We start from the raw sequence: 21,707 nt of genomic DNA, 5'->3' as shown, positions 1-21,707 counted from the left end.
CAGAATGTTTGCCTCGTCACCAAGTCTTCGACCCTGCTTCCTTTAGTGCTGTGCTGGGCATATCTACTTTCCTGCCACTTGGGACTGACAAACATCTGACGTAGGGCTGCTTTCTTCTCGAAAAGACTATCCAGTGCAACGTAGTTAGTAGCAAATCATGTGACTTCTGGTCTCAAAATCTCTTCCCCTGCAAACTTTCTCATCAGTGAAAGGACCCAGTTATGGTTATAAATATACCTTGTAATGGTTGGGTTGTCTCTATTGTATGCTGTACCTATGGATCTTCACAATGTCCATCAACATGAGGTCGATACAATATGCAACAGATGGGGTCTAGAAAATATGTGCTCGCCGCTTCATCAAGATCCTTTAGCAGCCTTATATTGTGACCCATTATCAATGACGACTTACACGACATTCTCCTCTCCTACCTGATCAATCACTTTCTCTATAAGTTTGAGGATGTATGTGGAATCGTGCATTTAATCAGAAGCATCAACTGACTTGTGGAAGAAAGTCTTCGTATTACAGTATGTCAGAAAGTTGATGATGCTATGCCTGGTAGGACCGGTTCAACCATCACACATCACAGTCAGTCCATATGTGGGCCACTTGCTCTTGTAGGAGGCAATCCATTTTTTTAGCTCCTTATTGCTGTCAAAAAGCTCACTGTAAATGTCCTTCGGACCTGGAGGATCTACACCGGGACCGGCAGCCTGTATGGCAAAAATGGCAGATCTGTAGTACGTATTGTCTGCCATATTCGCTAGGATGTGGCTAAAGTGGAACCAGGATCTAATAGCTCGCCACCTCTTTATCATTGAGTCAACTCTCTGCTGCTTCGAATCTCTATTGGAGAAGGCAGCGGATCTAAATCATGGATTGATGCTCCTGGTGGAATATCTTTAAATGACTTCTTTTTGGTACCAAAAGCCCCTAACATAGATTCAATCTGGCTACCGCCTTTGCTGACGCCCTCCTTGATTGAGGGGGTCCTCGTGAACTCTTGATATGCCCTGCTGCTCGCAGAACCGAAGCTCGACTCCTAGAACGAGTGCTCAAATTGAGCCTTATGCCTGTCCATCTCCTGCTGCCACTGATCATACAGGCTTGCCTGCATGGCAGCTTGGATCTGTGCCTCGTCGTCATCTGGAGTGGACACCTCCTCCGACTTCCTAGAGTGATAGGAAGGTGGCTCTGCTGCTTGGCGTTGCACATGCGCCTTCTTGGCAGCCCTCTCTTTTGCTTGTTTGAAATCAGCGAGGTTTTTCTTCATTAGCTGCCAAACCTCCTGTGGGCATTTGCGGCGCATAGAAACGTCGGGGTAACCACCAGCTAAGTGCTGCTTCAACTTGATTATCCCTCCTCTCCCGAACTATGTTGCACTAATTGCACTGCCACTAGTGCCGGCCCAAGAGCATTCGCCCATGCTCCCAGCCAATACCATGCTCTGGGTTTTTTGTCCTTGATCGCTCCATTCCTACACCGGGTCGATCAAGTTTTATCAATTATTTAAAATTAGCAAATTATTAATACGAGGATGATATTTTTTTACCTCAAAAAATACATCTGATTTATCTTATATATAACCCTAATTTTTCTTATTTATTTATTTATATATCTTTAATAATTTCTAGTTTAAAAAATATTTATATATCATAAATTCAGAAAAATATGATTTCTACCTTAGAAATTATTTTTGAATTATGTAATACGTACTACTAATTTTTTTATAATTTTTGGTATTAATTATATATTTTAAATTATTTTTTATATTTAAAAATAATTTTTAAATAATAATATTTTAAAAAATTAATTTCAGCTCAGATCCATGTAGAACCCAATAATGGATGCTACATGTATTTTTTTAGGCCCTCGAGTATGCAAAAAAAAGTTATTTATTTCTTATTTTTTTTCAAATTTAGGCTTAGGCTACTGCACGCATGATCGCATCAAAATTTGAATGAATGGATATCAAATTTTTATATAAAGTAGCTTGCATGCCCTAAATAGGTTCCTGATTTTGTATTTTTTTTTTTAATTTTTTTTAATCTGAAAATATATTTATAATTTTTAAAAATTATAGATAATTCAAAAATTAAAAATTTTTATGTTAGCATATACATCTTCCATAGATCTACAACATATAAAAAAACAAGCCTAAATCGAAAAATTTGGCATATCTCCTCTTTTTTTGCAATTTTTGAGCTATCTTTTCAAGCTCTCTAAAAAAAAAAAGAAGGAAGATGATAAGAAAAATAAAGCACTCCTTATTTAGCATTGGCTCTTCCTTCTGATAGCCTGAATCAGTGTTGTTTGTAGATTTTTTGGAAAGAGAAAACCGGTATTTGACCGTTGGGATGGCCTTCTTCGGCCTTCCCCTTTAGTGGCGTTTGGCTTTTAAAGCCGACGCTACGCTACAGCGCCCCCCCATGTAGCATTATTGCCACAACGGGCCACTGGCCCCCGACTCAGTGTGAGCCGGTCGGTTTGCATCGAGTCCCAATCGATGCAGACGGGTTCTGTTAGGTTCCGTCCGGTACCGGCCAGTTCCTGCCTGTAACCGGTACGCCGGAGCTGGAAAAACTGATACGGGCCGAACCCAGCCGGAGCTGGGAAAGACGAAGCGAAGGAGAGAGAGAGCAGAGAAGAGGAGGAAGGAGAGGCCTCCGCTGCCTGTGGAGGGCCACGGGGGGCCTCTCCTCTCCTCCCTCCCTCTCTCCCCCACTCGCTCTCTTGTTCTCTTCTTCTGCGGCTCCGGCGGAGAAGAGTGTTCCGGTTCTACCGAACCAGAACCGTACCGGTCTGGTAGGCGACCGGTACGGTGAACCTTGCTTTCAGGTATTGTCATTTTATTTTTTTAACCCTTGTACATGCCATGTGATGATCATTAGACCTTGTCCTGATTATTTGTCATCCTTTACAACATTTTCTATTGGAGGGCCACCTCACCCTTGGAAACTACTTCAGAACCTTTCTTCCAACCTCTATGTTTCTTTTGCTCGTTCTCTTTCTAAATACTTCACCTGTTTGAGCACCTCTTTTTGTTTGGGCTTTTTCTTGTTTTAGTTGTGCATGTTCCCCATCTTAATCAGTCTTCCATCATTTTTTCCTTGAATAGTGGCAACTCTCACTCATCATGCCTCCTCTGATGCTACTCTTTCTAGTTCTATGATATATTTTTTCCAGCATGCCTATCTTTATCACTAGCCCATATTGCACCTTTATGACTTCTTGCATAAGTGTATAACTTTCTGAACTCCTTATCTCCCTGTAGTCATGTTTTTTATCAACTAGGTAAATATTATTTTTGCTATTTCTGGTTCCAGATAAGCCATGAGTTACTAGTGATTATGTAAGTCCTATTTGTGAAGAAATTGATCTTTAACAATTAACTACCACGAGGGGAGATAGTAGTGGTCCTATTAGTGATTATGTAAGTCTCGTACCGGTCCGAACCGGTCCCGTACCGGTCTCATACCGGTTCTCCAACAATAAACAACCGGTACCGGATTCCACGCTGATCCGGTATCGGTCCCAGGCCATGGTAGTGGATGAGTTATGAATGTTGTAGTGTTTGTCATTATTTTTAGATATATAACAGAATTTGATTTCATCGTGTTCATTTTATGGTAGAACATACTTCTTTGCATGGAATTAGTTCATGATGTTTGATTCTCTTGTTAATCTCTTCATGCTATCTGATTTGTTACTTTTGTTTGCCATTAGAATGGGAGATAAGCAATAATGTTGTGTTTCTTATTAGCATATTATATAATAGTCTTTCTAGCAGCCATTTTATGCCTTTGATCAAAACTGCACTAATGGTGTATGCAAGGTTCGTCGGACCGACTGTATCGGCGTACCGGTGAGCACCGGCACCGGTACGGTTCTGGCTCGGTACCAGCTTGGAACCGGTACCGACCCGGAGCCGCGCGCGCGGACATCAAAAAAAAAAAAAAACAACACGTCCGCGCGCGTCCGTGGACGCGTTAAATGGCCCACGCGGGCTGCATGGTGCCCCGCGTGAGGAATCGCACGTGGGCGCGTTTCCTGCGCGGGGAATCGCGCGCGGGTGCGCGTTCTCCGCTCGCACGTCCGCGCGTGTTTCCCAAAAAAAAATTACCGCGTCTGTGCGCGTCCGCGTGGACACGTCAAATGCCACAAAGTGGCATTTAATGCCTCTCTGAGGCATTAAATGGCCCATGCGGGCTGGCAGCCCGCGTGGGCACGGTGCCCCGTGCGGGGAACCGCGCGCGGGATCGATTCCCTACTGGGGAATCGCGCGCGGGCGCGCGTTCTCCGCTCGCGCGTCCGCGCGCGTTTCCCAAAAAAACAAAAAGTTAAATGCCACAGAGTGGCTTTAAATGCCACTCTGTAGCATAAGAGGCCCATGCGCAGGGAAATTGTGCTTGGACCGGTGGGAACCGGTCCGGTTCGCACCGGTACTGGCTTGTACCAGTGCGAACCGGTCCGGTTCGCATTGGTACAAGAATCGATTCCGACCCATTTTGGGTCGGAACTGTTTTTATACGCTGTATCGTACCAGTGCCCGTCGGCACCGGTTCGGTACAGGCTGAACCGACCGGAACCGGTCGGTTCAGCATACCTTGGGTGTATGTGACGATGTGCAACTTTTTCTGTGGGAAGTTTTCAATGATATGAACTATGAAGCATGATGGCTTGCAAGAACATTTCACCCAATCAAAGTAGTTAGTAGATTGTGGAAATATGAATGTTTTTATTTCAGCTAAAAGTAGAGAATGAACTGAAGTTTATGAACTGATTTTGTTCGATCTGCCTGGAGACTCTCTGTGTGACTTCGTGCAACTTTTTTTCAATGGGCAGTTATAGGGAAAGTGAATTGGTGAAGCTTGACATCCACATCAATGGTGAGCCTGTTGAACCATTAGCAACAATTGTCCACAAGGATAAGGTGATTTAAATTATTTTCTTCATATACATAATTGACATTGTACATAAAGACTTACGTACACATATGTGCAGTTTTAATTTTTTTATGGATGATTAAAATTTTTTGCATAATGGTACATATAACCATAATCCTCCAGCCTCGTCCCAACTATTCGTTATCAGCTTGTTGGATGATTGTATAATGGTATCACAATGGTTGGCCATACTGCCCTGAACCGCCCCGAATGGTGGCAGCTCTCAAAAAGCACATGGTGGCAGTTTATTAGCAAGTGCGAGATGGCAGCTTAGTATTAGAGTATTACAGCCTAATCCTTGCACTTATTCAGTTTATACTTAATGGCTCATAAACAATTTTCGTTTAATCCTTAATGTCTCTTAGGTCCCAGCAAACCCCCACAAATAATTCTTTGCTTCTGAGTGAATCACATGCACACACATGCTGTTATATTCAATAACATATCTAGCTCATTTATACAAACAGTTATACTTAATATGTTACAGAGTATTGCACTGCATTTCTGTTACTATAGTAACATGTGGCCCTATTTTGCTGCTATGTTTTCATGTCTCACCAAACTGTGCCATGATGGCATGTTTCCAGGCATATGCAGTAGGGAGGGCTCTGACTCAGAAACTGAAAGAACTAATTCCTAGACAGATGTTCAAACTACCCATTCAAGTAAGATCCATTTTCTTTTCCTGAGAATGTCTTTATAGTCGTAAAATGAATCTGACTGTGCATGACAATTACTGGGGTTATAGAAAGCCTTTTATACCTCGTCTATGCCGCTTCTTGTAATGAAATTTTTATTCCACATTGGCATATGAATCTAGAAAATGATTTGTCAACTTCAACCATATAAACATTTATTAGCCTCTCATTGTTAATTCCTCTATCAAGTCTTTAGTGAAAACCACAGTCCCAAAAACATCTCGTAGTATGTTTTGAGTAATATTGTAGCAGTAGGATGCTTAGTTTCCAAATTTTCATATTTGCATATGAATTCAGAAAACTAATTTGGTTCCTTCAATTTAATAAAGGGTCCAGAAACTGCCTTGGTAAGTTTAGCTACATGTTATTAGATTTTCATTTTCAAGCCCTGTATCAAGTTGGTTTTATTGAAAAAGACGGCTGAAAAACATTTCATTATAAAGTGTCTGAAAGATGTGCAGTAGGATAGTTGGTGTATATTTTTATGAACAAAACGGCACTTGATGTAGAAGATGTTCAGAATTTTGCAATGAGACAAGGAATTAAAATTTATTTTCAGATTTTAAAGGATTTTAGAATATAATTCAGGAAAAATGCTAGCAAGTAAAAGTTGAGTGGAGTCGTAACTTCTCTTAGAGCCTCTCAGGTTATAATCAAAGGGCTCTCTTGGAACCATAATGAATAATTGATTTGCTTTGACCACTTTCTTTATGAAAGGAGATCCATATCATTGTACCTTCCTCTCCTGCACCATCCAGTTGAAATGCCATTGCAAGTGTGGACACTTAATGGAAAGTCGTCATTTTAAATTGATGGCTCTTCATCCTATGGAATTACTACCTTTGATCCTCATGAAGCCTCATATGTAAGGAGTGATATGTAAACTAACCATTATCTCATTCTTGGTGACTGGTCTTAATTCCAATGATTGTTGGTAGGAGATGATTATATTAGATTCGTCATCTAGTTTAACGTTAGTGGGACATGGGACACATCTTGTTAGACTTGACCAGTGAACTGTGGCCCAAATTTGTGATCAAGAACATCAAAAAACCCCATGACACATGAAGAAGTCAAGAGAATAAAGTTGTAAAATTCAATGTCAGGTCCTGAACAGAGATGGTGCAGTATTGAGTGTTAATAGAAAGTTACAGAGTATTCTCCTTCACAGTTCCCACAAAGGTCAGCGAGCAGAGGTCCAGTAACTAAATGAGTCATCATTAATTACCATGAATTGAGTCAAGTTTCTTTTGTCAGATCAATCTGATAGTTTGATTAGTACTTAGTAGTAACTAGAATAATGTTTGTGATCCTAAGGCTACACAAGCCGTGCTAACAGACCAGATTCTATTTATGCTGGATGCAAAAAAACATTTTTCCGTATAGCATTTGTTATGGGTTCTGACTTTGGTTCTTTAATCTGTTAGGGTACCTTTTGCTGTTCCAAGGGACCTTAGGGACTCCATGCTGAGGGGAAGCAACTACTTTTTTTCTCTATGAAATGTTACAAAAATGATGATAACAACTTTTTATTTCTAAGAAACCATCAACCAATAAGAACTCCAACGGCAGCAGCATGCCTCATGGAATATGATGAACTCATTTCTGCATTAGACTGGCTAGAGAATCAGCAGTTGGAATCTTCATCAAACTTGCGAATAGTGCAGAGTTGCAAATTTTTCCACCATAGGCAGGGGAGAAGGGATAATTTGTGAAAAAGAAATAATGGATCACTATACAATTATTATCAAAATTAACAACAAAATAACACATGGTAAGAACAATGTTACCAAACATAATCTCTTATATTAGGGAAAAAAAGGTCTTTCAAAAGACATGCTTTGATATATGTTGCAAAACCAGAAGGGACGAAAGAGACGTGCATTATCTTTTGTTTAAAAGAAATGAAAGCATTACACTTAAGAGGCATCCTAACCAGAAAAGATGCCAGCATAAGCTAATATTTTTCCATTTCCTGGAACAAGAACTACATCTGAACTACTGATACAAGACCACGAAACATTGAGCAGGTTGCTTGCAGGTTGGGGGGGGGGGGGGGGGGGGGGCAGGTTGAGGGTGACCTTATTTAGGATATACGCCATTAGGAACTAAATGGTTAAATCCTATGTCTCCTTTGAAAACGATAATGCGATTTATGGTATGAACAACTTTTAACAAAATATTTCTTTATCTAGTAAGAATAACTTAATAATGTGTGTTACTCAAATGGAAAGATATTCATGGATGAAACTATAAGAGGAACACAAATAGATTGTGGAGGTCCAAAATTCGATCAAGGAGCATCTCTATTATATCCTTAGGATAAGAGAGCTTTGAGGGGCTCAAACAGCTTCAGAAAGAGGGCGTTATTATTATTTTTGAGGTAATACATGGAAGCAGGGTATGCCATACCGGCCGGTATGGGCCGATACGAACCGGCTCGGGAGCAAAACGGTACCGGATCAGCGTGGGATCTGGTACCGCAGGGTTTTTTTTTTTTAAATCGACCGGTACCCGGTATTGGTCGGTACCGGCCCTGTACTGGTGATGTACCGGTGCGAACCGGCTGGTTCGCACTGGTACGTAGTTTTTTTTTTAACAGCACAACGCCGTGCACTGTGGTTTAAAAAAACGACAGCGTCGCGCGCGGTGGTTCAAAAAAAGAAGTGGTCGTTGGCCATAGTAAAGTTTTGAAAATTAAAAGAAGTGGCCGATGATGGCCACTTCTTTTAAATTTGTTGTGGCCGAAGGGCCATGCGCTGTGGCCCTTTCGGCCACAGTTGGTCAAAGCGCGTGGCCTTTCGGCCACGTGCTGGTGGTTTTGTCACCGAAACGGCGACAGACTATTTAAAAAAAAAAAGAAGCGACATGGTGAAAAACTATCACTCTCGTTCGGCTATAAAAATCGAACGAGAGTGATGCTATTCAACATAGATGAAGTGGCTCCGAGTCTCTGAGGGGTAATTAGAGAAGGGTAGATTTGAGAGAGCCTACAAATTGAGGAGCGGGTCTTTCTCAAAAAATCAAGCGGAGACTATTTAAGGTATGATTTCTTTCTCCTATTTTATTTCTTTAATTTTGTTAATAAGTAGCTTAAAAAAAATAGTTTAGAAATTGCCAAAAAAAAGATCATGCCAAAATTTAATATTTTGGCTTAATTTTTTGATATATTGTAGATTTATGGTAGGAATGGAGCTATCAAGGAAAACCAACCCCACAAAGCATGATATTGGCTAGTCTTATGGGCGAAGAGTCAGGGAGCAACACCAGTTTCAGTGTAACTTTTGCAACAAAGTCTTCAAGGAAGGAGGGGTAACCAGGTTGAAGCAATACTTAGCCGAAAATTTCGGTGAGGTTGCTACATGCCCGAATTGCCTAGGCGAGATCCTTGTGCTGTTGAGACAGAACCTCATTGAGGTCAAAGAAGTGAAGGAGAGGATTTTCAAGAAGAGGGCGGAGGTGGATCGCCGAGCGGCAGAGCCATCTTCCTATCACTCTAGGGAGCCAGAGGAGGTTGAGGATCTAGATGTGGCAGAGATCCAGGCTGCCATGCAGGCAAGCTTGGAGGATCAGTGGCAGCAGGAGGTGGCCAAGCATAGGGCTCGATTTGGGCCCTCTGCCTACGAGTCGAGCGGCGGTTCTGGGAGCACCAGGCAAGATCCAGAGTTCTTGAGGACAACCTCAGTTAGGGAGGGCGTCGGCAGAGAACGTGGCCGGATTACATCTATGTTGAATGGTTTTGGTAGCCGAAAGAAGTCATCTCGAGGGATTCCACCAGGAGTGACAATCCATGATGTAGATCCGCATGCTCTCTCCAGCAAAGATTCAAGGCAGCAGATGATGGACTCAATGTGGATGAAGGATAAGAAGAAAAATATGTGACGAGCTATTGGATTCTTGTTCTACTTCAGCCACATCCCAGCGAATGTGGCAGACAATACATACTACAGGTCTGCCATTTCTGCCATACAAGCTGCCGATCCTGGTGTAGTTCCTCCAGGCCCGAAGGACATCTTCGGTGAGCTTCTTGACAACAATAAGAAGCTGGAGAAATGGATTGACTCCTACAAGGGCAAGTATCGATCTCATGCTGATGGACATTGAAAAGATCCGTAGGATGCAGCAAACAGTGGAGGCAGCCCAACGCATCACCAGGTATATTTATAACCATACTTGGGTCCTTTCACTGATGAGAAAGTATGCAGGAGAGATTGAGATCAGGAGTCACACGGTTTGCTACCAACTTCATTGTACTTGATAGCATTCTCGATAAGAAAGGAGCCCTACGTCAGATGTTTGTCAGTCCTGAGTGGCATGATAGTAGATATTCTTATGCCGGCAGTGAAGGAAACAAGATAGAAGACTTTGTGACGAGATAGTCATTCTGGCAGCGGGCCACTTCAATAGTCAATGCTATCAAATCATTATATGAAGTGCTGCGGGCCGTAGATACCGAGATCTATCCCCAGATGGGGTTTCTGTACCACATGACGGAAAAGGCAAAGACTCAGATTATGGAGGCACATCCAGCCCATGGCCAGTCGTGCATCAACATCATTGAACGATGATGGAGAGCGCAAATGGGTACGGAATTGCATCTAGCAGGTAAGCAAGATCATTGACAATTATAGTGATGGATGTACTTGTATAATTATGCTAAGATAGTCTCATATATGTGCAGCGTACTACCTAAACCTCCGATTTCAGTACAACGTAGATGGAATTGGTATGGATGACACACTTCTAGAGGGTTTGCATAATGTCATTTACAAGATGGAGCATGATCTAGAAACCGCGGTCTTATGTGTTGAAGAGGTAACTATGATTTAGTAATTAGCAGCATGTGTAAGTATACCGGCATCTGCAATGATTAACATCGTAGAACATGCTTCTTTTTCACAGAACAAAATATTTAGAGAGGGCACCTATAGTTTTGGACAACCGGCTGTCGTCAGCTAGCAGACTATGAATCCAGGTATGTCACACATCAGAAAGATATTCACTTGGTGTTGGTTACTAATATAGCACAACCAAATATGTAATTTTTATAAATATTTTTTGCAGCTGAATGGTGGGTGCATTTCGGCGGATCCGCGAGAAATCTAAAGCTGATAGCTATCCGGATCCTCTCCCGAACGGTCTCCTCTAGTGGCTGTGAGCGCAACTGGTCCACCTTTGCCCTTATCCACAGCAAACAGAGAAATTATTTGACACAAAAGCGCCCCAACGACCTTGTTTATGTGCATTACAATCTGCGGTTGAGGCTAAAGAGCATTCAGGAGGAAGTGGAGCTTAAGTATGCAGATCCGATCTATAGGACCTTCACTGATGATGATGATGATCCACTGCTCAACTGGCTTGTGAGCCAGCAGCAAGAGCCCGAGCTTGACGAGCCAGGATCGTCTCTATGACCAGCCAGCTTCATAGCCACCGAGGCTAGGGTCGATCTAGAGCAATGGGCGGAGCACAATATTCCACACACTTTCAGAGCTGATTAGCTGCAGGCACAAGGGAGCCAGTCACCACATGATTGGTACGAGACACCCTCGACACCCTCTCAGAGAGCTGATCGAGAGATGCTCAGCAGAGGAGGGCGACATAGCCAAGCAGAGGGATAGAAAAGAAAAACAAAAGGTCTTAATGGAGAGTGTCGAGGAGACTTCGACCAGCAGCGATGAAGGTTCTGGTGGTGATGGATCTTCTAGCCATCAAGAAAGCGGAGGACCGTATGGTACTTATGAGACAGCCGGAGGGTTGTCTTCATTTCACCGGTGAGTCCCAATTTATCCATGTTACACAGGATACGGACCACGGTCGACCATCTGATAGAGTTCGTGAGCATATCATTAAATATAGAAGACGGGCTTCTTGAGGTGGCTCAGGAAGACAGGATACAGCTACAGATGAGCTCATATACGGATACAGATTCTATTATCTAGAGCCTTAATCTTACGAATATGGATATGGTACATCGGATTTTGCTTCCGCCATATTTGGATGGGCCTCTACACAGTCAGAAGACACCTCTTAGACCCAGAGCGTGAGCAAGAGATCCGACAGTTCTTATGACCTGGCGCGCATTCCTTCTGATTGGGTTGATCTGCCTTATGATCCGGAGATCTACGAGAGCCATCGACACTTGTCCCGATTTTAGATATCCAAGAGTACTTTAAATGTATGTAAATAATTGTATCTTAATTTGAATATATTTTATATCTATCATTTTATCATTTGTAATTTTGTATCATTTGGAACGGAAGAAAGTAAAAAGATGCATCATCTATCTTCAATCCTAAACTTAAACATAGAAATATCAAAAATCATAAAAAAAATAATAAAAGGACATCAAGCTTCACTTAATTTCACAAAATAAGATCCAACAGAGACAGAACTTCAAGAAAAAAAATCCACCGGAACCCAAAACCCGGCCATTCAACCGGGACCGATACGGGACTGGTACGGGACCGGACCGGACTGATACGTATCGGTCCGAGCCGCCATTGGTACGCCGACTGGTACCGATACGGCGGACCTTGCATGGAAGTATATTTAAAGGAATCTAGAAGCTTAGGGAGTGTAGCGGCCTCCTAGCTCTTTCTTGGACAATACTTGTGAACTCCATCATGTATCTACTGAAACTTCTCTTTATGTATCCTGCACTCTTGCTTGCGATTGAAATTTTGAAAGAATAGATGGATAGATAAGTAAATATTACAAACACCTAAACAAATTGGAGAAACTAAATTTTGAAATGGTTAGGGATATTTTAACCCAAAAATTGTCAGTTATTTGTAAGATGCACATATACACTAATTTTTAAGCACGATCGTTCTAACAATAACTAAAACCAGGCTAGTTTAAATTGGTCATTATTTTATATATGTATTAATGCTTTGTTAATTTAAGCTCATGGTATCTCTTCTAGTTTTGCAGTTTACCCTATAGTAATTCACGTAAAATCAGTATAATCTAAAGCCAAGATCCACCGTACCGACCGTACCGACGTATCGGTGGGCACCGGTACCAGTACCGTATTGAACCAAACCGAACCGGGTCGTACGATCGGGGACAGTACACACGAGAGTGCAAGTTTGCATATCTTTTGTCTTGATAACTGAAATACATTTTTCAAAGAATCAAGTGCAAGTTTGTGTCAATCCATGCCAACTTTGCTATGCCTACTGTGTTGGAAGCATATGTGTAATACCCAGGCCCTTTAGGGTCTGATAGCAAATTGAGCCTGGTCTAGTTGATTGGCCGAGAAAGCATGGTTCAGCCCAAAACAAAAAGGTGGGGGGGCTGTGACGCACGTGCTGGCATTGAAACAGATTGCTGAAGGGAGTCTTTCTTTCCTCTGTCGACTTTGACTCCAGGTGGGAGTCGGACTTCTACCGACCTTCTACCTATAATTAGTCATCTATTAAAGGCTCGCTCTTTGAAGCACCTCACTGGAGATCACCACTGATCTTGGCCGGGGTTCTCTTCTTTTCTCTTGTTTGCTAACGGTCTAGATTCACTGAAACCAACGGAGTCAACATCGGAATCTCGTCGGGTAAGAACCTCGTTTTTCCTCCATCTCACTTTCTCCTATTGTTCTTGCATAAAACCCCATCGCTGGTCGTGAAATCCACCGGAAATTAACCAAGAAAAATCATCCTCTGTTCTGCTCTATTTTCAAATTTGATTTCAGCCATTGTTTCTCTTTTTCAGATTGTCATTGTCGTCAGTGCTCGTCGTTAGAGTCCACAACTAGTCCTCCTGTGTCCATTCATGGCCATCGTCATAGCCCTAGCCATTGGCGAGCGGACTAGGACCCAGAATCCTCCAAACCAAAAGATTGTTTTTGTTTCACTAAATGCCTATCCCTGCCAACCATTCTCCTACTTGACCACTGCCAAGCCTCAGGCTGTGCTGCTGCACCTTGCCGGACCACACCACCCCTTCCATTCCCCTTCTTTGCTTTAGAAATTGGGCATGGGCATACTCCCCTCTTTTGCGAGGAAAAAAGAGGAGGCAAAACTTGCCTATCCCCCTTCTATCTTTTCTCTTTTCTTTCTTCATCTATCCTTATCACCATGGATTCTAATGGAACCCCTTGCAGCATTAGTTCACCACCATAAGGGACCCTGACCCACCCGCTTGGCAGCGTACTGGTCTCCATCCTGGTCCTTGTCAAACACCATTATATTTTGTCATTCTTGATCTCTATTAAGCCACTTGTACTCTAGTCTGATCTTGATCATATGAAATTACTTTGATTAGATTAACCCAAGGTGTCGGCGTTGCCCTTGGTCAGCCCTGTCCTTCCTCCACCTTCTTCCACCCTTGCCTTGATTTTGACTATAATATTCTCTAATTATTGAGCTTGATCTTCTGTAAAGATGCTGGGATTTGGGATTTTTATTTTAAAATTAGTCATGATAAATATGAAGTATAATTTTGAATATTAGGTTCTGAAGGAGACTCTTAGAATTAGTTGGACTTTTTTGCTCGTTATCTGTGCAAGGAAAGTATTGATCCTTTTTTTAAATTTTTTTATTTATATAATATTATTTTTGACATTAGATAAATTGTTAAACAATTTATATATGATTTATGAATTTTATGAAATTATGTTTTTGAATGGGAAATAGAAATGTAATTTCGAAGTAATATTTTTCAAACTATTATTGTACTGTTTACTGGTCTTATATCATATTTGCGTATTTTGATTGTATTATGGTATATTTGTTAATCTATAAAAAATGCTTTGATATGCACCAGATTTGGATTCTCAGCTTGACTACATTCTGGATCCTGCCAATTTGAAGTTATGTATTGACACTCTAATTATTACGGACCTCATTTTTCTGTTCCTAACCTTGCCACAAGGTATAAGTATGGCATTTGGCCCAAACTAAAAGGTATAAATATGGTATTTCGGCCTACTCTATATGGTATAAATGTGGTTTTGTTTCTGACCTAGCCATTCGATATAAGTGTGGTTATAGTTAAAGGTTTTTGAGTTTAATATGATTTATTTCGAACCAAAATTTATGAATATGTATACAAATATTTGAAACATATTGCTTTTACTGGGTTTGTGTTTTGAAAAGGATCTGATTATGTTTTTACACTCATTTATAGTAATTTATACTTGACTATTGTATCTTATGAGTTACCAAGTTAAGGTATTCATTACTTATTGTAAAGTCCGTTGAATCGGTACCGGGACCCGTACTGGTCGCCGGGCGAGTCGGTAATTGGTAATCAAATTTTTTTCAACTTTTTAATGATTTTAAAAATAATTTGATTTTTTTTTGCTCCTGATATCTAAATTTGAGTGAACTTGCTACTCCACAATCTTCATGTGGGCTGCAGGTGCCTTTTCTTTTTCTTTTTCGGTGTGTTGAGTAGCTGCCTGCTTATCTTTGGTGCCTCTCTTTGCTTGCTTACTCTTTGTGCCCCACTCTGCCTGACTATTTGGGATAATGGATGTCGCCCTCTTGACCGAGTCGACTGGGTAGCGTAGTGGCCTCGTCTAAGCATCTCTTGATCATATCTCTAAAAAATTGTCTCAGATAAGGAGTCATGTGATGACCGGCCTCTCAATGGCCCCTGTGGTTGCGGTTGATCAGTTGGAAGGATGCGTGAAATATTGCGATTTACTTATTGACCTGCGTCAATCCTAGCCTCGCTAGCTACAAAACTGGTTGGTCGTGGAGGCAATTCTCGCTCATCAAGCTCTGGCTTCTGCTGGTGGCCCACAAGTCATCCAATCATAGAATCATACTCATCGTTAACGAAAGCACTATGGATCGGCTCTATATACTTTAGCTCCACTTCCTGAATACACTTCAGCCTCAACCTCAAATTGTAGTGAACATACATAAGGTCATTGAGGTGCTTCTTTGTTAGATGGTTTCTCTACTTGCTGTGGATAAGGGCGAAAGTAGACTAGTTGCACTCACAACCACTCAACATACCGCCTACTGGTGTCTCCACATAGAATTTAGTGGTCATAGATTCACACAATATATCATGTGTTTTGACAAAGTTTGAGGATATGAATGAATGCGTGGCATCAGGATCAAATAAGACAAGCATAAATGTCGGATACAGGAATAGTACCTATCACCACCGCATTAGAAGCTTGTACATCCTGCTGTGTAAGTGCAAATACTCTTCCTTGAGTCTTTGGCCTCTAGCTTGCTTCTATTGTTTGAGTAGATCTATTCTCGTTTCTTTGTGGGCAGTCTGCAATTTTATGACCTTTCTGTCTGCAATGACAACAAGAACCAGTAACCCAGGGACAATTTGCAACTTCATGATTACCGCCACATCTTGAACACTTCCCACTCTCATTTTTGAGATTTATATAATTATTTGACTTCTGGGCTGAATTCTTGGAATTCTTGTTCCCCCTTTAAATTCAGCAGGTCTATTTTTTTTCTTTTGGTTTCTTTTCCTTTTAGCAAAAGCTTCGTTGACTTCCCTTTCAATGATTAAAGCTTTATTCACCACAGCTGCGTAGGTAGTCAACTCATAGGGTACCACTTGCTTTGTAATTTCAGTCTTCAATCCCATCTCAAACTTGTGATCTCGGTCTTGCTCATCCTCTACCAATCTCGGAACAAATTTGGCTAGCTCTGTAAATTTGGCTTCATATTCAGCCACTGTCATACCCCTTTGCTTCAAATGGATAAATTCTTGTTCTTTCTGTGTCCTTACACTCCGAAGAAAATATTTATCATAGAATGCTTTTCGAAATTTACCCCAAGTGAGAGGTTCCCCATCATGCTCAAATTTATGCTCCAACATCCGCCACCAATTAAATGCTTCTCCTTGCAACATGTATGATGCATACAAAATTTTTTCATCGTCCCGGCATCTCAAGACAGCAAATGCTTTTTTCATCTCTGTAAGCCAATTGTCTGCTTCCAAAGGTTCTGTAGTCTCCTTGAAAGCTGGAGGAGCCAGCCTTTTAAATTCAGCTATATTGCTACGCTATTCACACTGTTCCCCTCGTCCTTGCTGTGGTTGTGTCTGAAGCAACTGCGCTTGTTGTTGGAGCAACTGCTGTTGCACCTGCTGTTGTATTTGCATAAGGCCAACTATGGTCTACATAACCTGGCCTAAGCCCGATTTCTGTCCCATTTGAGGGCTCATGACTCCCTCCTGCTGAGGGATACTTCTGACCCATTGGGGTGTGTTGTCATCGTGCCGGTTCAGTGCCTCATCAGCAGCACCAATAGTAGTCTTTTTCGCCTGACGTGGAGGCATCCTGACCTATATGCATCAAATAACAGCATACTCATAAAAAGCTTACCAAATTAATTGTAAGTTTTTAGAATAGTCATCACATTCTTCACACCTAACGTCCCAATGTCCGTAGTGTCTGCCCACCTACACTTATATCGTGTCTAATTCTTTATCTTAGATTTTATCCAGTTAAGCTCTGATACCACAAAAGTTGTCACGCCTTCGGCCTGAAATCGCGAGCCGGGTGATGCGCCAACCGCCACACACCCGTAGGAAACTCTCCCCACGAGCATGCAAGACATCTTAACCAACATCTCAATTATATAAATCTAAAATAATTCAACTAAATAAATGCAATCTTATTCCATTGACTAACTCAAGTCATAAAGTCTCATAGTTCTAAATACGCAGCAGAACAATAATTTACCAACATGCAAAACTTAGTTCTTAAAATAACAAAACTTAGTTCTTAAAATAACAAAACCTTGCAATGTCCAACAATCATAATGAATGTCCAAGTTAACAGTTCAACTTAAATAACCCTAATCTAAGATAGCTTGCGCCACAATCTTTCTAGTCGCTCTCCTATTTTGGAACTCCAATAGACTAGTTCTCAAAATCTGTAAAACAATAAGAAATTGTATAATAAGCTAAACAGCCCTGTAAGTAATGAACACTCTAGCTAGATAAATCAGGCAATAGTATGTAGAAAATAAATATATATGCAGTTTCAAGGTACAAGTTAAATATTTCTTAATTCTTAAGATTCTTTTCACGATTTCGAGATTCTTTCACATATTCAATTCATCTTGTCGATCCTTGACTATGACCACATGTTCTCTGTGGCAGGGTCATCAACACCGACTAATCTTCTTGCGGTGAGTCCTTCAGGACAGTCAATTGCCAACGTATCTGCCCCCAATGGTGGGGCCCTCAACATAGCCAAGTCAAAGTTGAATTAGTTCTCTATTTCATATTTCAGTTATGAAAACATGCAGTGTCAAAAACCAAATATCGTTCATATCTTAATTTCTTTCAGTTTATCAGATTCAACTCAACAGCCAGGAACTATGGCCACATGTTCCATGTGGCGGGGTCATATCACCGACTAATCTTCTTGCGGTACTAATGTATTAGCCCTCATTGGCAGGGTCCTCAATATAGCCTGACTATGAGTCTAAATCTGTTTCAAGTTATTATTTTTTCTCACATTACGTTCAGTGTTTCAAACTGAAAGATACAATGTCAGAGCAATTAACACAATCCAAATCAGAAGCAAATACGTTCAATCAGAGTCATACAATATTCTAAAAATATACATATAACCCATGCATCAAATTCGTAATCACAAATAATTCGATTCGTAAAACATATATAGTTTGCCGATAAATCTAGTAAAGAGGTTGCATTACTTACCTCGCGAACACGATCCATAATAAATCCAATTAATTATGCAAATCCCTCGCAGAACCTAATATCCAAAATCATATTCTTCTTTTAAAATTCATCACAATTCACAACACATATATATATAACTTAAATTTTAATATCCTCCCATGGCCAACCCTGCAGAAGTGCCTAGCACCCCCAGTTCGGGTTCATACCCGTAAACCACCCCCCTCTCTTTATTTTTTTTATTTTTTATTTTTTTCTCTTTTCTTTTTCTTTTTCCTTCTTTTCTTTTTCTTTTTCCTTCCTTTTCCGACTCCCCTCTTCTCCTTTGGTGAAATAGGGGATCCGTGACCCCCCCTTCTTCCTTCTCGGTCGAACTCAGGGGCGACCGTGGTGGTCGGCCCCGACGGCGGCAGGAGGCAACGGAGCAAGCCCGACCACCCCCGGCGGCTGGCGGCGGCAAACAAGGCCGGCGGCAAGAGCTTTCGGGCCCAATTTTCGGTGATCGGCCGGCTCAAAACCACCATACACCATGGCTAATCATCAAGAGAGGAGGAGGAGAAGGCCTTACCTCAGCCTCGACAAGGGTTTGGCGGCTTTCTTCCTCTCCGGCGGCAATGGAGGGAAAGGACCACCCCCTACGGCTTTAACGGCTCTCCCTCTCTTGGGCGGCAACACGAAGAAGAACCCCCCTTCCCTCTTCTTGGGTGTGGCGGCTCTACCTGATACCACAAAGGAGAAGGAGAGGAAGCCCTAAAATAGGGGCTCCCTCTTCTTTGGGATGGATCCCTCCATCCCGCGCCCTCACGTGCGACGCACGTGAGGCCAAAAACTTGGGGCTGGGCTGGTCAAGTTGACCGGGCCCAGTTCCAGGGTCTCACAGGTCCTAACCCTTGGACACCTAGCAGCGTATAGGTCTCCACCTTGGTCCTTATCGAACATCACTAGATTTTTTCCTTTGGTCTCTATTGATCCACCTGTATCCTAGTTTGACCTTAATCAGATGAAATTACTTTGATCAGACTGATCCAAGGTGTTGACATTACCGCTTGGTTAGCCTGCCCTTCCTCCACCTTCCACCCTAGCCTTGATTTTGACTATAATGTTCTCTAGTTTTTTAGCTTGATCTTCTATAAAGGTGCTAGGACTTAGGGTTTTTATTTTAAAATTAGGCATGGTTAAGTTTGATAAAAGTATAATTTTGAATATTAGGTTTTGAAGGAGTCTCTCAGGATTAGTTGGATTTGTCTGCTCATTATTCGTGCAAGATAAGTAATGATCCACTTTTTCTAGATTTTTCATATACATAATATTATTTTTGACATCAAATAAATTGTTAATAAATTTATATGTTATTTATGAATTTTATGAAAATGTGTTTTTGAATGAAAAATATACATGTAATTTTGAAGCAGTATTTTTTGGACTATTATTCTACTCTTTACTGATCTTATATCGTATATGCATATTTTGATTAGATTATGGTATATATGTTAATATGTAGAAAGAGTTTTGATACGTATTAGATTTGGACTCTTAGCCTAACTATGTTCTAGACCCTGCCAATTAGGGATTATGTATTGGCACTTTGACTATTTTTAAGCTCAATTTTCTATTTTTGGCCCTATCATAGTGTATAAATATGGTATTTTGGCCCCATGCCATAGTGTATAAGTGTGGTATTTTGGTCCACTCTATAGGATATAAGTGTGGTTTTGTTTCTATTTTGGGTCTAGCCACAAGATATTAGTGTGGTTATAGTTAAAGGCTGCTGAATTGAATATAATTTATTTCAAACTGAATTTATGAACATGTGTATGAATGTTTGAAAGATATTGTTTATTAGATTTGTATTTTGAAAAGGAATTGATTATGTTTTTACACTGATTTATGGTAATTTATATTTGACTATTGTATCTTATAAATTATCTAGCTAAGGTATCATTACTTACTAGGCTGTCTAGCTCATTATCTCTTCTTTCTTTCAAAATTCAGATACTTAGCTTCGCAGATGTGGGTATTACTCTGGGAGTGATACTAGAAGCAAGTTTCGGCAATATCAACATAGTTTAGATTTAGATTTATTATTATAATTCTTTTATTGGATTATTAATTAAAGTTTAATTGATACAACTTTAAAATTTTATTTGTCAGTTGGATTTGTTAATTGATTGAATGTTGGATTTTAGTTATTTAAATCATGGTTTGTCGAACCAGGCCGAACTGCCCGGTTCACCCCATACCGAACCGAACCGGTGCGAAACCAGCACAGCTCTGTGCTTGTTTCAAAAAATAGTTTGAACTTCTCCCAACCAGGCGGTTCGGAGTGGAACTGATTCGAGCTGATTCGGGCCCCCTCCACTTTCAATATCTCAAAAAGGTTCGAACGAGTTCGGGCCCCCTCCATTTTCAATATCTCAAAAAGCTTGAAAATGGTCTGTTGAATCAGGTGAACCATCTGGCTCATCCTATACCAAACCGGTATCGGACTAAACCAGTATCGTACCGAATTGGTAGCCGACCGGCACAGATCCCGATATCGGTTCAGCTAACTTTGATTTGAATTATCTCCACTGTAATGAATTTGATATCATGCTGGTATGCCTTGCATGCTTATGGGAAGAGTTCTCCATGAGTATGCGATAGTTGTCGCGACCCTGGCTCACGATTTTAGGTCGGGGGCATAACAATGTGCTTCGTGATAATCCAAATATCATTGGTATTGAACAATATCAATAAGGCATAATAAATCAACATGGCTCGGTAGTGCTTGATACCATGCTACAAAGCCTCTTTCTTTCTTTTTGGTTGGTATGGCATGGTATGGAACATCTAGTGTAACCACTTGCTAGGCAGCCATTGTTGGCACATCCATCAACACTATCACTTAAATTTTTAACGTGCCTTTTGTATCTTCGAAAACAACTATTCTCCATATCAATTTGATTTTTCTTTAGATTATGCTAACATGTAAATGATGTGTGATGCAATGACAGGCATGTATTGGTTCAAAGGTGATTGCTAGTGAATCGTTGTCAGCCATCAGGAAAGATGTTCTATCAAAATGTTATGGTGTGTATAATAAGACTTACAAACTTTCCAAATATGTGGAAGTCAAAATTGTTATTTCTTCATATTTGAAATTTTTATATATTTTGATTCTAGAAGAAAAAATGATATGTCATGGCAAGTTCTCATGTAGCATAAAGTAAACAATTATTTAAATTGAAGATCTCTTCTAGAATTAATATATTCTTTGTTTTCTTGTAGGGGGTGATATAACAAGGAAAAAGAAGTTGCTAAAGAAGCAGGTGATCTTCTCAACATAGTTGCATCGTGTCCTAGTTGTTTTTGTCTATTTGATGGATTAATTTTGAATATTTTATATGCTATATTCCGTGTGCTTGTTGATGCAAGATTGTGTTCG

The 21,707-nt window shown here is 40.8% G+C and overlaps 2 protein-coding genes across 12 annotated transcripts in view; one reads left to right on the top strand and one right to left on the bottom strand.

The window, feature by feature from the left end:
- The window catches only part of LOC103695786 (Small GTP-binding protein), a 117,288-nt gene that overhangs the window by 81,329 nt on the left and 14,252 nt on the right, over window positions 1-21,707 (top strand). For 6 of the 11 annotated variants that reach the window (XM_039116095.3, XM_039116096.3, XM_039116101.3 and 3 more), the window contains 4 exons: window positions 4,849-4,936; window positions 5,537-5,614; window positions 21,277-21,352; window positions 21,551-21,591. In XM_039116095.3, the coding sequence (XP_038972023.1) occupies window positions 4,849-4,936; window positions 5,537-5,614; window positions 21,277-21,352; window positions 21,551-21,591 (283 nt within the window). Of the gene's footprint in view, window positions 1-4,848; window positions 4,937-5,536; window positions 5,615-7,074; window positions 7,250-17,737; window positions 17,767-17,935; window positions 18,158-21,276; window positions 21,353-21,550; window positions 21,592-21,707 lie in introns of those variants that run through there. The other 5 variants (XR_005507009.3, XM_088721712.2, XM_039116100.3 and 2 more) reach the window with 5 other exon arrangements.
- LOC148703422 (uncharacterized) lies at window positions 15,791-16,544 on the bottom strand. Its single transcript, XM_089931117.1, has 2 exons — window positions 16,118-16,544; window positions 15,791-16,049 (listed from the first exon to the last, which is right to left on the bottom strand). The coding sequence occupies exons 1-2, from the start codon at window positions 16,541-16,543 to the stop codon at window positions 15,831-15,833; spliced, it is 645 nt and encodes a 214-aa protein (XP_089787243.1). The 5' UTR covers window position 16,544; the 3' UTR covers window positions 15,791-15,830.

Source organism: Phoenix dactylifera, chromosome 5 (genome assembly GCF_051530095.1).
Source record: "Phoenix dactylifera cultivar Ajwa chromosome 5, Ajwa_hap1_PhDact_Kaust_v1.1, whole genome shotgun sequence".
In the NCBI taxonomy this organism is placed as follows: domain Eukaryota; kingdom Viridiplantae; phylum Streptophyta; class Magnoliopsida; order Arecales; family Arecaceae; genus Phoenix; species Phoenix dactylifera.
This window is presented reverse-complemented; position numbering and strand designations above follow the sequence as displayed.

What these genes read in the sequence shown, in the direction of transcription:
- LOC148703422 (XM_089931117.1), bottom strand. Translation starts at nt 16,543, where the DNA reads ATGAAAAAAGCATTTGCTGTCTTGAGATGCCGGGACGATGAAAAAATT. An exon ending in CTTTAATCATTGAAAGGGAA is followed by an intron (nt 16,050 to 16,117) that starts GTCAACGAAGCT and finishes TGAATTTAAAGG; the next exon opens with GGGAACAAGAATTCCAAGAA.